Below are 22,254 nucleotides of genomic sequence, written 5' to 3' on the forward strand. Positions count from 1 at the left end.
CGCAGAGGTATCTTCCTCTCCAAAACAAGTGGACCAGGTGATTAAAATTGACAAAAAAAAACCTGAATTAAACAGTTAAGTCAGTGTTTCTCAAAAGTTGTCGAGGTAGTTGCACAAAGGCCACTTGCCTGGCACCTGTTAATGTGTGCTTACCTTTGTTAAAAGGTTTTTATCGGAAGCCAAGTTACCCACAGAGGTCTCTTAGTCTCAAAACAATAGTGACCTAACCAGTAAAAGTACTGAATAAAGCAGTTTCATTTTAAGAATCAGTGTTTTTCTGACACTGTCCATTTATACCAAAATCCCTCTAACTCCTACACATGTAACCTTCAAGTGACAGGAAAAATGGGAATATAAAACCATCTGTTTTTGACCCACCTCTCTCAAATGAGTTCTTAATATCATTGACCTCCACCTGTGATCCTGGCACGCGGAATATGCCTTGCTGCTGCAAACCTGAAAGAAATACAGCCCAGAATTTAGAGATTCAGAGTTACACTAGCTACCATTATCTCCGAACCCTAGTGCCAGCTTCATGACAGCCTATTGGAAACACATAACACAGAGCAGGAAATGTAATCTAGTCATAAAGGAGATGCGTATTTTTCCATGAGAGGGCCCCTCAGTGAGACTGCAGCATATGGTTTCAGTTAGAGGGCTCCTAATCAGTTTTCTGGAGTTTCATTAGGTCCAGATCCAGGGGAAAGGCCTGCAGGCTACGGCAATGAGCTGAAGACAGATGTGAAGGTAGACAGGGAGGAGTTATAGAGAGGGTTAGGAGGGGTGGTGGTGGCTGAACCGACTAAACCAAGACCGATGGGACTTTGAAAACTCTCCATGTGTGATCTATTGTTATGAACTTGTCAAATCACTGGCAGGCAGCTGAGCGCCTCTGAGACTCGAGGTGCAGAGCGGAGCAGGTCAGTCTCTGTACCTGCGGCTATTTGTGGAAATAGATTGGCTCGTCCAATAGCTTCTGTCACTTCTTATGAGACTGAAGGACTTTTCAAAGGACTTCATGGTTTGCTTTCTTTCTCAGCCCTTTCACTCAGAAGTAGTTGTCACAGCAACATGTGAGACTCACCGTATAGATTGATGTATCTGATACAGCTTTCAACAACAAGTGGGATTGGTTGACCTGAATCCTGAAATGAAAAGATACGAAAGGTAGATTAACAAAGAGAAGGCAAGACAAACAAAAGCAAAATATAATACATTACTAAAAGAGTAATTAATACAGTGGAAACCTCTTATAGTGATCACAACTGTGTGCATCAAATTGATTGAGTTTTTATTTCATTTCATTCATGCAGATTTCCATCTAATTGGTAATTTGTATGTTTATTACATGAATATTAGGCAATCAGGGGCACCTCATGACCACAAATATGAATCCAGTTGATGAGAGTGGCTTCAACCACAGGTGCTTTCCATGTGTTTATTCATTTTCTGTCTCCATAACAAGCAGCCATGGCTGTTTCTTATTGTTTTAGTGGACTAAACAAGGTAGCCCGAGTTTGTTGCTGCATCTAATTGGCTCATTTATGTTAGTTTGTCATAAACTTTGAGGAGACTGTGTTTTTCATTGAGAGAAAATGACTTTTTCCCCCCGGCATTAATTTAATTTGCATGCAGCACCAGTGTCAGGTAGCCAGCTGGACGGGTTACAATGAGTCAAAGGATCATGGGACTTAAGTAAAAAGAACAGAACGACTGCGGTTTCAACATTGTTTTTTCCATATGTTGTTGTGTGTAAAAAAGACCAAAAATGAAAATAGTAAGTCACTACTCGATTACTATAAACAGATAATTTAAACATCTGTGTTTAAATTATTCTGTCCCAAACTTTTTGATCCTTATAAGCAGTTGTTCACTGTCACAGAGATAACTGTAAGTGGTTTCCACTTTAACTAGTATTTGTGTAGCTTTTATTTAGCACCATTATTACCTAACATTGTCTTACTAAGGAGTTAAACAGACACTATTTAAATAACTGTATTTTGATTACAAATAACAAATCTCCTGTTCTAGTTCACATTAATTAAAGAAATGCAAAACAGGAGAAGTCTACTGCTACTTTTATCACAAACCTAATGCCTCAGACATCCTGAAGCCTCATTAACATTTTATTAAGCAAGTCTCATGAGCAGTGTAAAGCAAACAAAAACATCCAAGATACAAGATACTGCTATTAATAACCTGATGTTGCAGAATAGATGTGGAAACTAGCAGCATGCAAGTGTAGCCTGAGAAGTAGCCAATATATTTCTACTATTAGTCTACAAGTTTAAGTGCCCTTGTGCCCTGACCTACGCTCTCCAACAACAGAGGTACCTGAATGCGGGTACGGGCATTCCTTCTTCCTCTGGGACAGAAAGCCGCAAAGCACAGAGTAGCAGAGGAAGAGATGGCAGAGAAGCACAGAGTTAGAAAAGCTCCGGTGACGAATGACCTCTCTGGAGGTTAAAGAAGGCTAAGCACAGGGACTGGGAATAAGAAAGCTACAGAGATGCAGTAAAGATAAAGGGGTGCAGTAAGGGGCAAAGCAGATCCACTGCTGTCTCTTGCCTTTCAGTCATCCAGAGGGTGACTGGATTTGAAAATAAAGCCAGAGATGGTAAAATGTTCTGGAGGGGAATGAATAGACAGCTGACTGGTGCTCTGTCTGCACCGACAGAGCCACGGAAGGGAGGAGGAGGATTAGAGGTTAAACAGAGGCGTTATATCGTGATCAAGGGCAGCTGGAAGAGGGAGGAACAGAAGGCCAGAGTGAGGAAGAGAATGAGAGCGAAGGCTCTAGCTGCCTTCCCCTCCTGCTCCACAGGGGCCGCTTAGTCATACACCACCACCAGAGGTACCTTGATGAAGGTCTCCATATTGCCGTTAAACAGCTTATGGTTATACACGGAGCGTGGCCTAGGCTTCCGCATTTTCTGTGGTTTAGGGGGAAGGGTGGGGGGCCTGTGAAATGATGGACAAGAGGTAAAACAACACCATATTCACCATAACTGTAGAACCAAACACAGAGGTTCAAAAAAACAGAATGACTAAAACAGAGCCGTGATAATCTCTCTCTTTAAGTGAAGTAATGGAAAAAGAGAATAATCTTTCAAAAGTCGAGGTAAACCCAAAGTGAGATGCTTCATTAAAAGAAGGCTTTTATCACTGAGGCTTGATAAAAGTCAGCCTTTTAATTACAGCTGGGGGGTTAGGCTGAACAAAACTGTGGATCTTTAATAACACACTTCTTGACTTAATAGAAAACACAGCACAGATTAATGAACACTGTAATATATATAAATATAAATATAAATCACACGCCAGTTGATATGTCACGGTGTTTAACATTAAACTAACAATCCAAACATATCATATAGTGATACATGTTGAAACCATAGACTGTATAAAGATGGACGACATGACAGCTCCCCAAAAGTGAGCCAAAAAAATCTCAATCATTCACTTCTGGCTGGTTCGCGGTAAAAGTCATAAACTGCAACCACTTCATGTTAGCGGTTGGGACGAGGGCCGAACTAAAAGATCAAAGTACACATCAAATACAAGATGGTCTCTGTCATTCTAGGTAATTCTTATTAGGCTGATGTACATTCAAGTGTTAGTTTTTTCTGATAAGTTTGGTTTTAATTAGTAATCTGATGCTATAAACGGGCTTTGACGTCATGATTGACAGCTGTGCGTGTCAGTTGGTGTGTAAACAATCAGTGGCGTTGCTCTTGCCTGGGTCAGACTGGAAGCAAAACTTGATACTGCAGCTCCTTTTTATATTCCCTATTAGACATATTTTAATTCTGGCTTCATTTTTTAACAGTGAGAGGAAGGAGAGATGCGTCGTCCATCTTTACACAAGGTCATTGGTCGGAATTAATAATTACATATTTTCTCACAGAAAATACAATATTTTGTTTGCCATGTTACTCTGTCAAAATGCAAAAAATGCTCTTAGAAATTAATGCGTGCATGTCCAAACTCTAAACTGATTTTGACAAATTCAGCGAGGTGCAACAAAAAATTAATTTCTATGACAATTGTATATGGATGACATCACAATTACAATATGTTGTAACAGCAAGCCAGTGGGTCATTTTTTGAAAGGATAATAGCAGCTGTGAAACCATGGTTACTTAATAGATTTAACATTAATATTATGTCTATAAAAATACTGAGCGTGGCCTTTGTTTAGTCACTGCCTGACATTCAGTGACTATAATGTTGCCATGCAATGTAGTTAGATATAATCAACACATGCTATAAGCAGATGCTTCATGGCTGAGAGGAAAAGGAGATCATACCTTGTAGTTCCACACTCAGCCCTTTCCCCTGTGGACAAAAAACAAAACACAAGAGGGACATGTTATGTCTTTGTGGTACATGTTACACAGACCCCAGTGTCCACCATCACTGGAGGGTTTTATGAGACACAACATGACTATTGAGAGAGAGAGATGAATGGAGCAGTGCTAACACCATTCATTGGACAAAGCCATTGAGCAGTAGGCGCTGAAACCACAGGGGACCCGGAGGACCCTGTGGGGTTATGGGCCTCCTCCCAGAGCAAAGAAAAGGGGGGTGGCTACTGCAGTGTGTGCATGTTGGGGATGTCTGTGTTGGTTCACTGAGCCTTTTGTTATGGGTTTCCACAGCACACGCATATGTTATATAGCAAAAGCATAGAGAAAAAACAGTGCAAACTCGCCATTACATTGCCTTTGACTCATTTAATTATTCATCGAAGTTTATGTTTCTGATAACACGCATCCTTTGGTCAGTTAATTCAAAGATGACCCAGCTTTTCTTTATGAGCTTAGAGTGTGTCTTTGTCTGACTGTGTTATCAACTTGAAGGCAGTCAATGTCCGAATACAGCAACAATAGCATCAAAGCACTCCAACATTATTTCTTTACTCCATCCTGGACAGAAAGAGCAAAGGCTAACCCATTTCTCAGCACATCATTCTGGCAGATGGGACAAGGTCTCTGGGGCATTCATGTGGAGAAACAACAGCACATTTCCCAGACGTCATTCCTTTGAATGATAGCCTGTCTACCTCTGACCAGCCAACCTCAAAATTACACAGAGCTTCTCAAGCAAAAACCCCACGTTGATTTTCCCCTAATTTCATCACGAAAGTGCCAGAGTCCCTCAATGATATGAGAGATATCTATTATATGAACATAAAAGGAGACAAGGACAAATCAAATTCAGTGAACAAGGGAATTGGTGACTCCTTATTTGGGAAACAAGGGCTGGCAGATATCCTTGCACCATCTTGTCTGGTGCCAGTGCTTGACATTATGCTTTTATTAATACATGCAGCAAGATGTAAACGACATGTGGCACTCACCAGTCTCATCTTGTTCCCTGTGTCACGCTCACAAACAACCGCACGCATACACAAACGCCATTTTGGGCAACGAAGCTAATGAGCACGATGCAACGTTGATTGATCACCTGAATAATTAAACATGGGTGGTACCTGGAGACACCATATGCCGTGTTCATATAGTCTCAGCTGCTCCACTGTGGACATACATCTGATCTGTCCAGAGACTGATATGAACTATATTGTGAGCATTTATGAGTGCAAAGGCATGCAGATAGTAGTTTGCCACAGAGGGAATCACAAGGACTTATTGAAAGCTTCACAGAGCAAAATCAATTATTATAGTAATGACATGAATGAATGATTGAATCCAAGGTGAATTGTGGAAATATTCATGTGCGCTGCAAGGCCGCAGCTGTTTGTGCCTGATGCCCTTTTCTATAAGGTGAACCCCTAATGCAAGAGCAGCTGCAGGAATGGGCCTGCAGATTGATTGGGCGTAAACTGTTCACGGCTGAGGTGACAAAGGGACCCCTGGGGAAGGGAGGGGCCAAGGGAAGCCTTTCTCTTACAGCCTGGAAATAGAAAACCTCCCTGAGGCTCACTATATATGGATACTAATCGAATAATTCTTTAAGCAAGTAGCATAAGTACCATAAGTAGAGAAGGGAAAGGCAGTCTTGCATAGCCAGACCTTTATCATGCCGTGCCTTTGTTGGACAAAGGTGAACCCCTCAAATTCCAATATTACTATTTTCCACCAAAATTAGTGCATATTTGCAGATTCTCAGTGTCAGTTTCACCTAACATTGGAAATAGATGGGCAGTAAGCTCACTTCCTGGGCCTTCCTTTTACTGCTGGACCCTCAATTGCACTATGAATTGAACTGCGTGCACGTGAAAGCAGCTGTTTGCAGAGGTGCAATGCAGAAAGTAGGTCCAAGCCTTTATACCTACAATTTACATCCTGTGGGTCAGACTAGGGAGATGGACACCTCAGAGTAGATGTAGTCTGCTCCTGGTGTGATAGTTTTCCATTTGAATATCAGCTCCTATTCACTTTTTCTTTCCTGCTTCCCTAAAATATTGTTGTCTTTGTAGCCTCCTATACCTCATTCCCCGCTGCTTATTAGATAAGACCTGCGCCATTTTAACCCTGCAGGCAGCAATTTTATAGAGCTGTGGTGGAATTCAGTGGGTCACCGATGAAGACAAACAAAGAGAAAAGACTCCTTACCTTCTCCCAGTGTCTGCTTCAGTAAGTCATGCTTGGCCTGCAGCTTAATGATGAGGTTACTGCCATTCAGGTACTCCTTGAATTTCTACACGGAGAGATGAAAGGCAACAATGAGCGAGCAGCAGCACTAATCCACTGTAACACGAGCCCAGTTAAACAATTCAGCGTCGCTCAAATCAGCATAAATTCAATCTGTTCTAGTTTTAATTTAATTTCTATTTTCAGGGCAAGTGGAAATGATGACTGATGGCTTGATTTTGAAAAGCAGTGCAACGCTGGAGCCCACAGCAGGCTGGGCAGCAATTAACAGTTTGGATGGATAGACAGATCAAAACGATGACACGAACTCACCGAAAAGTAGAACATTTCAGTCTCCTGTTGGTTCGCCCTCCTTTTGGCTACATTCAGCTTGCTCATGTAGGACTCCGAGGCCACCGACTTAATGGATTCAGTGGAGCGGCTGTGCTGGAAAGCATCCGACACGTCAAAGTCCTCTACCGTCAGCATGTCCTGCAGCGTTTGCATGGTGGCATCCAAGGTCTTTCTCACCTGCACAGATGGGAGAAAACAGAGAGGAAAAAGATGACAAATGAAGCATCAGACCTTATTCAGTCTTTTCCCTTTTTGTGGCTATTTTTCTCCAAGCCCTGATTGAAACAAAGTAGCTGGTGACACTTTCAAGGGCAAGAGTGAGTGATTTACAACACTAGCATATCAATATCAAAGAGAAATTAAGCCCCTAACAATAAACGACCTTGAATTACACTGAAATTACAGCAAGCAGAATCAGAGTGTCAGTCCAGAGCAAGCTGCACATCACGCATACATCAGACTAAGACATGAAATTGAGTGTCCTGGCAAAGATACAAATTGCATGTGAAATTACTGAAGGGGGCTTTTTGTTTAGGGCTGAGATTGATAAAGCTCATTTCCAGTGATGGCAGGACTTATCCATTATCCTCCAGAGCACAACACACGGGGAGACAGAGAAGAGACAGAGCCATTGGCACTCGAGAGTCTAACAAGCCCCAGTTATTATCACCTCCATTTGCACCTTTGTGTCCACAGCTCTAAATGAGAAAGTTCCCTTTTCATCATAAAATAGACAATTTCATATAGAACTTCATAGAAAACATAACATTGGCACTGTGACAATCTTAATATATTCTTGCCCCCTGCAGAGCGAGGGGTCATTGGAGAGTAATTGCTATGAGAACAGATGGTGATGTGGCCCTCCTTCTTGGCTCTGGGGGAAATGAGACAAGGCTTTCTGTTTTTGGGGGGTTGGGGCTGAAGGTGGTGGTGGACAGACACAGGGCTGTTATAAATCCTCACCTCCTCGTTCTCAATCTTTAGCGTAGCTAGGCGAGACTGCAGTTGGTGGTAGCGCATCAGGAGTTCAGTCTGGACAGGCTGCTGTGCGCTCACCTGGCACACCTGCGGAGGCGGAGAAGGACACATGGGTTACAGTAGGCAAAATAGATCCATCTGAAGCTTCAATGGTTACTTTGGAAAAACAAAACTTTCTTCAGTTAGAGATTTCAGTGTTAAGTTTAAGAAGCATTTAAAGCATCTCACCTCATCTCCCATGTGTGGCAGGTACTCAAAGCGCATTGGAGGGCAGAACACCTGGTTATGCATATCCATGATCTTGTGTTTGTCACTGCGGGAATCCAGGTTGTCCACTGCATTCTCTAGGATATCCAGTCCCTCGTGGCGTGATGTCTCCAAGTTGTACTCGGCAGATAAGTAGGTCCTGAGGGTGCGTGCCAAGCTAGCATGGTAGCCCAGGTCACAACACTGCAGAGATAAAATGTCTAATAAATAACCAGGAAAACACTCGAATGTGGCAGTAGAAAGAATCTGAAATACTCAACATTAATTTAACATAAAAGACTATGTTGCGATTGTGATCGGCAATTTAAAATGAATGTGAGCCAAGGGTATAAAGTAGGGGGGCCTTATGGCCCTTTCTCTACTTCCTACTCCACCTACTTCCAGCCCTCGGCTCTGATCACACTCCCTTTCAGATTTGACCTTCATTTTGATCTCAATTACTCACCTGTAAAGTTTCATGACTACATCTTACACAGTTATGATGCTCTCATGTTGACAAACGCTGTCCACAGACACACAGTCGTATAAACACCTTGCAAAATACTCAAAAGCACTTGTGTGTTACTTTCTGCTACAGTTGGTGTCACCTGGGCCTCATTTTCCCATGATGACACACGGAGTCACAAGGTCATGACAATGTCGATACAATAGCTATGTTGTAGAGGCTGGTAACCAAGCAGAAAAACAGTGTTTCGCTGCGCTCTGTGGTTGAAAGTTTCAGGACTGTTTCATCGCTGAGTATGCTCTTTTACACCTGTAACCACACCCAACAGTGATGTCATGGTGGACTGAGCACACCCTGGAGTAAACTTTCACTGTAGCAAAGCCGAAAGTTATGCCACAGGAAGCTGGCAAAAACTTGCAAAAGATTTGTTGTCCATTAATTTCACAGATCAGTCTAAATTCATCAAGCCAAGTGGAAGAAATGTGCAAATTTCAGTTTTGAAGTCAGTTACTTTGAGCCCCTTCCATCATGTTCAGACCTATTTAATGGACTAAATCCCAAATTACATCCTGCTACCTTTCAAAAATAGAAGTAGAGTTCACAGAATTACAGGAGCTGGCACAGTAGGACACCGCAGATAATTACAGAGCCTTATCATACAGAGCTGGATGAAGTAACCTAATTAAGCAGAGGATGGTAGTGAGGAGGTTTAGAAGGCAGCTTGAGGCAGCTGACAACTCTGTGAATCACTAAGTAAACGCTCTTTAACACTCTTTAGCACTGAGGAAGTAATCTCTCCACTTTGGTGCACAAGCCTCACTGAACATCTCAGTCAAAGTGGCTCAATAGAGTCAAGACTAAAGGGAGCAAATTAGCTTCTTTTCAAACAAGCAAACTGAGAACGCATTGATATCAGCGGCAGCAGCCTGAAGGAAGCAGATGATCGGGGAAGGAAGATTAGACATGCTGCTTAATCCAAATACTGTTGACCACTTTGTTTCTTATTTTTCTCATTAGAGCTGTGCAGACATATTGAAGGTGCATATATCCCAGATATATACATATCCCAGAGACCCAGTGGAACAAAAGTCTTAATATTTATGTTTAAGCTAATGGGGTTTCAAGAAAAAACGTCATAAAGATTTGTTTCTCAAAAATGTGATTTTTTAAAATAATATGTTCATTGTACTGGACATTAGGTCAATCTTTTCCACAAAAAGTACATGACCGTACGTTTACTTTACGTTGCATAATTAAATTCACTTGAACACACTGTTAAGTGCAAATATGCTGCATATAAATTATATACTTCCCATTTAATGCATATGCATATTTATTTGACTAAGGTCCACTTAAGTTATTTTACCCTCAGCAAGAATATCTCACACAGTCACATGTGAGCACACAGAAAAATGTTGGTTCCCCAGCTCTCTGGTGTGTGTTGAGGTTTTATATGGCACTGCTGCCCAACAAAGAAGTTTTCAACCACCTGTATGGTTCTTTAGAGGATCTCTACCTTTTTTTTTTTTTTAAACCACTAAAACTAAACTAAACTAAAGAACCAGTACAAAACCTTTTCAACACCTGGATTTGTCTTTAAAGGCTCTCTGTTGGTTCTTCAGCTTAGTTTAGTTTACTGAGGAAAGAATAAAAACACTTCATCAACAGTGTATTGTCAGAGAATAACACATAAAAGCTTTCAATGTGCACAGAAATATTCCAGGTTTAAAAAGGTAGCATATTGTGTTTCTCAGTAAGCATTTACTATGGCATTCTTGTCAGAAATTATTTCTAATCCCATAAATTTTAAGTAAAAGATTAATTTAGAAGTATACTGACTCATCCATGGTGTTATCCGGACTCACAAAAGGCACTGTATAGCATCTTTAAAGGTTCCTCTATAATTACAAGCCAGACAACAGCTTTTGGGTACTGTTTGACACCACTTTTATTCAGAGTGGTGGTTTTGCATAAATTACTGTGCTATTGTGCACAATAGCTCTAAATTATGCAAAACCAGTCTTGTCTTATTCTTTTGGTGATGCTATAGCTTAATACTTGCAAAACAAACAATTCCTTAATGGAGATGATAAAAGTTAAACTATTAAGCTTTTCTTACAAGTATAAATAGTTTATGATGCAGACACCACTGACCAGCCTCACTCCTCACAGCGTTCACCAGTTGTAGGCAGCACAGAATAAACTGAGTATGTTGCTCAGAATTACACTTCAACAGTTTAAAGTCACTGATGCTGACTGACAAAGCTTCTTGCTGTGCGAATGTCTGGTTTGATGTGTAATATGCAGTTACTCTGAATCGACACTTGGACCCTTCTTCCTCCTCTGCCCCACTTGTGGCAGCAAAACCAGTCAAGCGTACAATCCCACTCCCTGCAGCTCAGCAGGATTTGGGACGACATGGTCCTTTCAGTTTCGGGACACTGGATCCATCAAAGCTCCCCAGCAAAGAGGCACGGATCGCCATAAATCTGGTTCTCAGTATGTCCAGCTCCCACCAATGTATCTCATGATGTACTACTCATGCTTTTTAACAGCAATTGTTATTTCTGCCATGGAGGTTTTGTTTTTGGTTTGATTTGTTTGGTTGTCAGCAGGATTAAAGGAAAACTACTGGCCCGATTTTCATGAAACTTGGTGGAAGCTTGTAGCATGGGATGAGGAAGAACCCATTAAATGATTTTTCACCTCTATTAACACTGAAACAAAAGAAACTTGGCCTCAGCAGAGGTTTCTAGTTCCAAATAATCTAATGCTCATTGTATTATGGAAGTCTTACTGAAATCATATCTTATCATGCCTGACCTGGAAAATGTGCATCTATCACTGTGACTAATTTGGTGCCGTATGGTGGTCTGGCCTCAAGCAAAAATGTGACAACCAGGCCATTAGCACTGAGAGAAGAGGGGAAACAGACATACTGAAGGTCAGCAGCGGTAGAGCGATAGAGATCTTAATCTGTAATATTTAAGTTTTTTGTTTGGTATCGTCAGCCACAGAGCCGACATTCACTGTCACTTGTCACTTAAACTTTGCAACACAGACCTTCATAACACAGTATGACTTCAAGGGGAATGATTTAACCTGGTTTGTACTTAACAATTAATGACAATTTTATAACATTTTAAGAATTAAGGATTTGCAGACACCTTGAAATTAAGAGCAAATACTGTCTCAGAGTCACAGAGTCTCACCTCCCTGGAGAGGGAGTTGTATTGTGCATATCAAGGAGGTATAGATACAGAATGTTTTGTATGATTTTGTCTGAAACAGTCGATAAAGGCTTTCTCATCTCACTGTTCATCTGCAGGGTGGCTGGTAGCAGGTCACCCGGGGCCGAGAGCCTGGTGCCAACCACATTAACCGCATTCATGCCTGCATAAACAGGGCCTCTGCTCACCAGCTGACTTTGATCGCCGTCCAACCATTAGTGGTTTGCTAAACAAAGTCATCCTTTCTAACACAGCCATCAGACTTCCCAACAGTGCAATTGGTTCATAATTTAAGTGGATAAAAGTAGGTTTTCTGGACATACAAAATAGGGACATTACTGAAGGTAACAATGGGGGAAATAATATAGTATCAGAGTTCAAAAAGGCTGTTTCCTCTACTCTGATCCATAAAAAGAGAGAGATAACAGATGGACAGACAATAGAGAGTGGAGGGAGAGTGAGTGCAAGTCTTGGGTCATGTTTTTTTACATGGTGTGGACATGCTGAGTTTGTCCCAGCAAAGCTCCAAAAAGCAGCATTAACAAAAAAACACAAGTGTGGATAAGACAGAAGAATCAGCACTGCTGGAGTCCCTTGCAATAATTAGTCAAAAATCATCCCTCTGTAGCTGGGTGATGCTGCAGATTGCTGAGCAAATATTCATGTCACAGCAGTCAGTCATTAGCATATCAGTGTTAAGTTTGTTGTGTAGAAATTAATAATGAAAAAGAATGATGGCAAATACATTCATTGGGGCCAACAGAGCAGCTCGAAAACAAACAGCTAACAGGCTGAAAGTGAATGAGACTCAGGAACAGATGGTGAAAACAGCGACAGTGCTGCAGAGTTAAATCAACATCAGAAATCCCAGCTGAGAGATGTAAACAAACACATGTGCCTAGCGCATACTTACATCAATCATATCAGAGACGTCATGGATGTAATATTTTGCCACAACTGCATTTGTTGCTGCCAGGTTCAACAAATAGTCATTCCGGGCTTTTGTGCATTTCAGCTTATTCTCTGAGTACTTGGCTTGCCTCTGGGGAGGAGAGAAGAGACAGAGAAGATGAGGAGAAAAACCATCAGTGCAGGAAAATAAAGCAGTAGGGAGGGTTTGAGTGTTTGCTCAGGCAGCTGCGGCTTTGGGACCATCAGACAGGTAGAGATGGCGGGGAAAGTTTGGAGGAACAGGCTGTAAAGAAGCAGCCTCTAGGTAGTAATGTGTTAAGTGCCACAGCCAGGCTCGCATTAATTATTCTGTCTCTAAACACTTAAGTACCACAGGCTGCAGAGTGAGGACGCTCACAAAGAAGCACTTACAGAAGCTCAGGCTTTAGTAACTTGTGTGGTTTAAATGTGTTTGTATAAAAGGTTCATCACCTTAGTGAAATGTAGCATTAGAGAAACAGTCAGAATTTCCACTTTCTTGCAAAAAATCTCGATGACAAGATTGAGTCCGTACAGTAAATATGGAGCTGAGTCCGTATTTTTTAAGTTGGCTTATCTTAGCATAAAGGTGGGAGATAAGGGAAAAAATCTTTCTACCAGCATTTCTAAACTTCATTACATAACACAATATATCTCATTTGTACAAAAACTAAAACCTAAAAACCCCAGGGAATTGCTTTAGGCTCTGAAACCCTTTTTCCAAGTGGCCAAACAGTGGAATTACAACTTCTGGGTTTGTCATGTGATGTCCTTCAAAAGGATTTTTCCCATTGATTACAAGGTGAAAAAGATGACTGTCAATCAGTGGATAAATGTTTTTGAGCATCACAATTTTTGCATTTTACAATTTTTCAAGTTTTTACACAGACTGCATATTAATTTCTTGATGTAGTTTAAGTTACATGGTAGGCTCTCTGTATCTCCAGTGTGCATACAGATAAATACATGCAATCATACATAGTGCAATAGTATGGAAACGAAAAAAAAAACATTTCCATTAAGTGACAAAACAACATATTGTGGCGCTGTCATCTCTTCAGCTGTCCTATGGATTAAAGGCCATAAAGGCAAAAACAAACAAATAAATAAATAAATAAAACTGATTTTGCAAACTGCAGCTTAACAGTATTGACAAAGTATTTTCACTTTCGCAACTCAGTGATTCAGACATGACTCAAAAAGGCATTACTGCTGTTTGAAACAACAAAAGAACCACAAGAGACATTTTGCTCATTATTTGCATAATTTGTTTGTACATTTCACTATACATGAACGTTTTATTTCCAATTTCAGAAAGCCATTATGATGCAAATTTCAGCTATGGGTTAGAGCAAAAGAGATTAACTTTTATTTCTTGCTCTTCCTCCTCCAACCTGTTTGCAGGCAGCAGAGTAATGAGACAAAAGCTTAGAAACAAGAAGCAGGGAAAAACATTCACTACCACGCTCCGTTATAAATAGTCTTCGGCTCCCAAGCCAAGCTGCATCTCTGAGGATACCAGCCCGAGGAGGGAGAAATGTTGTCGTCCTGACAACCTTTTGATTTCCTGCACCTGAGAGATAATGGGAGTTTCATTTGCATGAAGAAATTCCAGAAGAAGATCCAGAATAAAAAATGCATGGTAGTATCTAAAGTACATGGTGCTCCAGAGACCTCCAGCCCCACACTGCTGGCAGAGAAGAATTTACACAAAGTAGAAATCTGCATAAGATGGAAAGAGACTTGAGTTGTTGGCCAGGAGTTCTGCTGTTAGCTCAGTGCGAATCTGGCTGCAGACCCACAGTATTCTCCTGAGACCTTTGGGCATTATATTACTGTGAGCTGCTGGTCTGCCCCTCCCTCACTCTCTCCAGCTGGAGCCAACAAATAGAGCTGCTTCTCCATTTACAGAACTAGACTCAAATCTCCTCATTCAGTCTGAGGAGAAGCCGCTGAACCTGCAATAACTGTGAACATTACACGTACATATTATCATCTTTTACGCTGATACAGTGAACACATCCAGCAGACATTGGGCAACATTTTATTTCATTTAACTCACTGGCCACTAAAACACTGCTGTCCAGTATCATTTTATATACAAAGCCATTCTTCCAGCATGCATCTACATTAAGCAAAAAAAAAATTAAAATGAATATGCTCTCTGTTCACAGAGCCTTTAGATATGCAGCTCCATATATGTGGAATATTCTACAGACGGACTTAAAGATGCACTCATTGGTTCCTCTGGGCTGTTTCAAAGCAGAGTTGCAGGACTTTTGTATGTCATCGTCTACATGCCAAGCGCCAATGTCAGGATGTATCTTAGCTGGTGTTTGAATTTTTCTTGTTTTTATGGTTCACTTATGTTCCTTCTTGTAGTAACTTCATTTTGTGTTTTACATTGTTTGTTTTGGAATTGTGTATTTTGATTTTGTATTTTTTTTGTTCTATGTTGTTTGTAACATTTGTTGCTGTCTGTGTGGCCAGGACACTCTTGAAAAACAGATTTTTAATCTCAAGGGGTTTTTATGGTTAAATAAAGGTTAAATAAATAATTCACTCTAGGTTTAGCTCAGTTCTTGGTTTTTACTAACTTATGAGGGAAGTATCTGATTCTTGCTACAAAATGCTTCTGTGTTCACCAGCTAGTTGCTAACTTTGTTTGCTGTTTGGTGCTGTGCAGGTAGCGTATAGTTTATCAATATAGCTGCTGTTGTGATCAATGATAACGATATAATAGCATTAAGAGTGACATGAAGCACTCAAGTTGAGGGCCCAAAAACCAAACCAATTAGCTCAGTGGGTTCCTCACTGTGCATACTGAAATTAAATGCAATACTATTCTAAAAACATAATTACAGCAGATTTAAATTGCTAAACTTGGCTAAACACCTAACTCATCATTCATGATTTTTATTAAGAAGACTGAAGCTGAATGATGCACGTAATTATGTAAACAAACACAACACTATCCATCCGTCATACTCACCTTCTCTTTCATCTTCTCAATTTTCCTGACAAAGCTGCGTCTTGGTTGACGGTCCTCGTGGCGCAGGAGGTTCACATTGAGATCTCCGGACTTGCTGAACTGCTTCTCCTCCTGCTTCTCGGCATCCTTCAGCTTGCTCTCTGCGCTGATGCTCTCAGTGTGGTACATGTGGTATGTTTTCATCACCTGCAGGAAAGAAGAATGAAAGGTATTCAAGAGATTGACAATTAACTTGACTCAATATCATTACATTTTAAGACCCTTCATAGAGGATGTCGAACTATGTAAGAAAAAGTGACCAAATCACAGGATACTTTTATCAACAGTTGCCCAAAGATGGAGAAAAGCAAATATACGGGCAACAGTTGCTTAGTGTGTCTCATTAAAATAGATGGGAAGGTTTTATATGAATGATTTATAGTATATAATATTAGAGCTGCAACAATAACGTGATTCAGCATTTTAGTCACTCAACAGAAAATGAATAAGCAACTGTTTTTCACTCTATAGTGCAGGCAGCTGCAGAAACTTTGGCAGCTCTCTGAAAGAAAAGAGGCTTTGCCTGGTCAGGCTCCAAGATAACGCTATCTTCTACCAAGAAGTGATAGATTTACAGCTCACTACAACTTAATAACATACAACCTCTGGCTTTTGTTTGATATCTAATGTTGGGGAAATAAAGTGTTATTGCACATTTCCAATCGTTGTTAGTGTAGTTAGCTTGTTTACTATATTATGTGAACACCACTACCACACTGAACAGCTGGCTGAACTCAGTTTAAACTCTCAAACTCTTTAGGGTAAAAAAGAAATGAATTATCGATTATTTGCTTTGAACACCCAAATCTGATTCATACTGAAATTCTGACATAATTCTGAGTCTCTAGGCATTTGCATTTTTTGCTGTTTGTTTTGTTTTGGGGTTTTTACATTTCATAGACTGAACATTTTTAAATAATCTTCTTTGTAAGTCAAATGTGAAAAAAAAACATACCACAAAGACACCTTTGTGTGTTTTTGCTCATATACCCATTAATACACAACCACTCACACCTGCACACTCACTTGCACTAGCATGACTGTTGTGCTGATACTTCCACATTGCTTTTAAGATGCAACAAACAAAGTAATGAGGAGATGAAACGGAAGTATCACATTTTTCAAGGTCCTCTGTGTAATTTCCTGCCAAAATGTGGTTCGATTTGAGCGTTTTCATGGTGGCCTGGTGGATCAATTTGGACCTCAATGCAGCGGTAACACAGATGTCACTGCATGTGGAATATTTTAAGTGAATCCAGGGGCCAAGAGTTGTGTGTGGTTTAGTCTTAGCTGTCAAATCTTCACCTCATAGCCTCTTCATCGTGGCTTTCCAAGCCTCTGCTTCATTTCTACAGTCAATCTTCATCACCCCAGCCTTTTTCTTGTTCAGCTCTTTTGTGCAGCTGAGTGATGGCATTGTTTCCTGTTCTCTGCAGTTACCTCTTCACTTTGATCTTTACTTAGACGCTCAAACTTTTGACATTCTGACACCACGCGCCCCACTCAAACATGGTGATGACAAGACTGTAGTGACAGAAAACCCTCGTTAGACAAGACAGAAACACCCTGCATCTTTAACTCGCCCCAGATGCTCATTGGAAGAGCCTCTCCCTCTGGGAGCCTACTCTTAAACCTCGTAAAGGAACGTCCAGATGTGAGCTGCGTCTTCAAACGTCTCAAGCATTCAGAATTTGCTATGAACACCTCAGGAAGTTAGACAGTCAACATAAACAGTATTTTATTTGTTTCCTGTGATCAAGGACAGAAGCAGTGGGGGTTCTTTTATCTCTAGGAGAGCTACTCATCAAAATCACATGTTTGCCGTTTGGTCACTCGCAACTATAATCTTCCGCTGACCTCCAACCCTGTGATAGTAATATTTACTAGTGCTGCCACTTTTAGAGGCTCTATTTATGCCCGTCCGTGTGCTGAGTGCATAAATACAACCCCTCTCCAGGCAGTGCTGGAACGCTTCGGGAAAAAAAGAACAACAGAGTGACAAAAGGCTGAAAGGCAAACACCTGAAAGTAAAATAAATAGATAGAATAAAAGCCATTAGTCTATTCTCAGAGTGACAGAGCTCGACATCGATGCTGCTGCTGCTCCATCAGCAGAGAAACTAGGCTAACACTCTATTCCTCCCCAAGCTGTCAAACCATTTTCTTTCGAATTTCTCTGGAAACGCACTACATTTCCGGCCAACTTTGAACCATCTGACTGCGGGACCTGCAGCTAAAGACACAAACTAATTTGCAGGAAGACTGAGCTTCAGCTGTGTCTACAGGAGGTGTGTGTATAGTTGAGTCATCTGACGACAGCCTAAGGCTAACTAACTCTTGCAGTCTCTGAGCTAGTGAAAGAAACCAAACAGTGAGAGAATGGCTGGAAATTTTCATAATGAAGGCACAAAGTAGATATTTCTTTTCTACGTACATCTGTATTGTAGGGATTTAAACATGCACACAAAAATTCAAGAAAAGGTGACGCTGTCTTTATTATAGCAGAAGATAAAAGAATTTTTGGGAAAAAAATGTACAGTAAAGGAAACTATGCAGGAATTGTCAGATACTATTTGTAAATAATACTGTATTAATAGTATCATATAGTACTGTAATAATCTGTGCAAAGACAATAAAGTTATTCTACTCTATTCTATTGTAAGTCTGTCTGACTTTCTATCATATCAAGTAAAAGATACATTGGAGAAATTTAAACTTGATATCAAATATTCTTGTACTTTTGGTAAATGTGTTTTATCATTGTGTGACTTCCAGGATATTTTGGGTGGATGTTGTGTGGACACATTTGTGGATGAACTTTATATAAGAAGAAAAAGCAGGTGAACATTTCAAATAGATGATGAAGACATTTATATGTGTTATTGCACAACAATAACAGGCCTTAGAAATTAAGAGAAAAAAAACGTTTACTGAGTAGCAGGTGGCAGCTTGCATGGTAGCTTCGGCTACTTGTGGATAAATTTGTGTGTGAATTTGACAAGTGGTGTAAAGGCACCTCGAGTGGTTGGTAGATCGAGAGACGCTATTCCAGTACAAGTCCATTTATCATTTACACCTTTGCTTCTAGTAGGTCGTAAGTGATGACTAAGAGGGATTATTGCTGTATGAGTCTATACATTTTCTCTTAGGAAAATCTTATATAGTATACCTTTAAATGCACAAAAAACATCATTAGGTATTAAAATATTTTGAATAGACTCAAGGAATATAATGAATAATTTAAGAAGGTTAAAATAGACCAATCATGCACAAAAAATCTGATTTTTGTTATACAAAAATGTGAAACATAAAAATCTGATTACTAAATGCTGGTGTTTTTCCCCAAATATGCAGCAGCTATGATTTTCTGGTATTCCTTTTTTAGCAACAGAAATCTGAGTTAATGTTGTTTAATCCTGCTGAAAAAACAATGAATGAACTACAAATGACTCGACTTACAAATGAATGAACAAATGACTGTATGAACGTGTGAATGTATGAATGAAAACAGCACCCAGGCTTGTGAGATAGATTTTCGCCGTTGTTGTTAACAAAAGAATAACCGTGTATGAGACTGAAGAGCAGACATCAGACACAAGGTGGTGGATGGGAAAGATAAGATAAGCTTTATTGATCCCAGTGGGGATATTAAGTTAGTGCGGCAGGAAATTAAAACAGGTTCAAGCTAAGAAAACCGAATTTCACAGAGATATGTTGGTGAAAGCAGGAAGTCACTGGCTCGTCACTCATTCATCCTTTGGCTCCTATTTCTCATTTCAGGTTGCTTATTAATTACAACCCAACAACAACGACAACACTCAAACGCCTGCTGCAGCACCACACTTAAAATAATATTTGAACAATAGCTTTAGCCCACGGTCTTACCTCTCGCTGAGCAGCCAAGGATTCGATTCAAATGGGATTTCACAGTTTTCTTTCAGCAAAATTTGTTTTGTTGGCAGCCAGTGAAAACTGTTAGAAAATACCACAAGGCAATCACCATGTGGCCACGCTATTGATTTAGCTATTTCTGTACAATCAAATACTAACAAGGGTGCACTCATGAAAAACAATACTTTTTTCCCCTCCGACAGACAGCCTTACTGCTGCCTGAGGGTCACTATCAACTTCTATGCTTGCCTGTGCACTGTCAAAGTTTTTCACAGGTTAAGATGGCAACTGGGAAAATCCTTTCATATAAATAATGCCAAGTCAGCAGCATTTGCTCTTCATTATAGTTGGTCCCACAGAGCTACACAAGGGCAGCATTATGAGAATAAAAAATAAATATATAGATATAATATTCTAACCCGAGAGCCCTTACTGAGATTAATAAGTACAAAAGTCATTTAAAAAGGAAGGAACCATGCCAAGAAAACCAAAATAGGGAACGCCCTTGAATTGTTTGTTTCACATTGCGATGGATAGAGTGAGAAAACAAATTCTGTGCGTCAGAATGCGTGTTTTATTGTCTAGCATAAAAATTATTTTTCTAAACAGCGTGATATTTGGGTTGTTGCATCAATAATCACTTTCCAATGTAACTGTAAAGGTTCACACAACTCCCACAATCCCTATATTCAGAAAGAACGAGGCTACATACGTCAGCATTTGGATTTTTAATTTTCAGTCAGACCGCAGCTGAAGCCAAGTAGAGCATGAGAAGAGGGACCATCTGAGTTTTATTATGCAGCATTGTCCTCCACCATAGAGGGGAGAATGGGTGAAACAGATTTATAGTAAAAAACACAGAGGCGCGGAATAATGGCATGTTTCCATCTGTTTCAACTAACCTGAAATACGCCCTGACACTGGAAACTGGAAATGTCTGGTAAGGTGAACCTTTTGAAACAATAATTGCATTTTAATTTATTAACATAAAGACAAAGCCACCTAGGTCCGTTTTTAAAGGTATTTGACCAATAACACTTTTAAAAATGAGTATGAATGTAAAGGCCATACATACACTTTGACTATCACTTGCTCTTCACAACACTGATCTGCAGCATCCAAACGTACAGATGGCGAGATCAGGGAGAGTAGCCAGCACCACCCTTTGGTAGTTTGACTCTCGTCACATTGTGCAGATGAATAAGTCATATAAGGCAGCGCTGCCATCTCTTCTGTTTCACCTCAGGAGGTAGAAGATTGCTGAAGTTGCCTGGAGCTCGTCCAGTTTTGGGGCACTAAGCCTCCCTCAATAAGAACGCATCCCAGAGTGCAGCGCCAAACAGTGTGTCCTAATCCCTGACATACGTTCATCCATCTGCAGGGTTTCCTGCAGGAAATTCCATTATTAACACCTCAGTTCTTCAGTTATTGTAGAATTAATACAAAACAACTAAATTATAGTTTAGGAGTTTAGTGAAGACAAAAGTAAAAGAGTTTGCACGTACAACTATATAAATTAGAAAAATGAACAAAGCAGGGCTCAACAATAAGGTTTGCCCATTGCCAAAGGCAAATAAAATGAAACATCAGGCTAGTGTATCATGCAACTCACTTGTCTGATCAGGCAAGAGGTAAAAAAAAAATATTAAAAAAACACATTGTTTTTTTCAGAGCTGATGATAGAAGTAGCAAAGGAGTGAGCCATCTCACTTTCCTCTCATCTCTGTTGAGAGTTGCACATGCGATCGGCAATCAAGCATTTCAGTTAGTGATTTTTGAAAACCAAACATCTTGGCTATATAGAGTACGACAGGAAACATCCATACATCCATTCTGCACCTTTTTTTTTCAGTATTGACATGTACGGGAAGCAGCTGCAGGATGCCCAAGAGCTGGTCCCTAAAAGAAAAAGGAAAAAATAAAAAGCCTATTTGGGATGCAAAAGCTGATAGAAAAAAAAATCTGCTTTTTAGAGACGTGAATGATATGAACTACCTCTTTTCTCAATTGCCAAACCAAAATGAAACAGAACGCCGCTTCAACAAAACAATATCAACAATGAAAAAGAGAACCTACTGTACCAGTAAAGAAACTGGTCGTCAAAGAAAAAACACCCTAACGAATGATACAGTCATGTTTTGAGGCAGGCAGGTATTCCACAGAGACAACCAGTGATGTGACCCTTAAACAGGACCAGAGCCGAGGGAACCACCAGATGTGAAAGTAATTCAAAACTGCCGACTTGGAGTAAAAGTAGTAGCTTTCCATTTCATCATTTACAACCTCCCCCTTCTTTCCTTTACTTATCATCATCAATCATCATCATCATAACCAAGCAGGTATATAATAAATTTGTAAAAAATACCTCTATGATACACAACAGTAATTTCAAACATGTTATGAAACACATTCTTATGAGCTTCTCTTCTCAGTGGAACATGATACAATTCAACAGCATCACAAATTCAATGTATCCTCATACATCAGTTTGTATGATGATTTAAGAAATGTTATGCAGACTGTTCTTACAATA

General features: G+C 40.2%; 1 protein-coding gene across 2 annotated transcripts in view; it reads right to left on the reverse strand.

The window, feature by feature from the left end:
* srgap3 (SLIT-ROBO Rho GTPase activating protein 3) overlaps nt 1–22,254 on the reverse strand; it is a 75,446-nt gene that overhangs the window by 13,297 nt on the left and 39,895 nt on the right. Inside the window, exons 5-14 of one of the 2 annotated variants that reach the window (XM_042504357.2) lie at nt 15,793–15,978; nt 12,784–12,912; nt 8,157–8,378; nt 7,914–8,015; nt 6,930–7,127; nt 6,579–6,663; nt 4,311–4,338; nt 2,335–2,365; nt 1,085–1,145; nt 379–456 (exon numbers count right to left, since the gene is read on the reverse strand). In XM_042504357.2, coding sequence (XP_042360291.1) covers nt 379–456; nt 1,085–1,145; nt 2,335–2,365; nt 4,311–4,338; nt 6,579–6,663; nt 6,930–7,127; nt 7,914–8,015; nt 8,157–8,378; nt 12,784–12,912; nt 15,793–15,978 — 1,120 coding nt within the window. Of the gene's footprint in view, nt 1–378; nt 457–1,084; nt 1,146–2,334; nt 2,366–2,858; nt 2,962–4,310; nt 4,339–6,578; nt 6,664–6,929; nt 7,128–7,913; nt 8,016–8,156; nt 8,379–12,783; nt 12,913–15,792; nt 15,979–22,254 lie in introns of both variants that reach the window. The other variant, XM_042504350.2, reaches the window with a different exon arrangement.

Source organism: Plectropomus leopardus, chromosome 2 (genome assembly GCF_026936395.1).
Source record: "Plectropomus leopardus strain MGB_pleo_1.0 chromosome 2, ASM2693639v1, whole genome shotgun sequence".
Lineage (NCBI taxonomy): Eukaryota > Metazoa > Chordata > Actinopteri > Perciformes > Serranidae > Plectropomus > Plectropomus leopardus.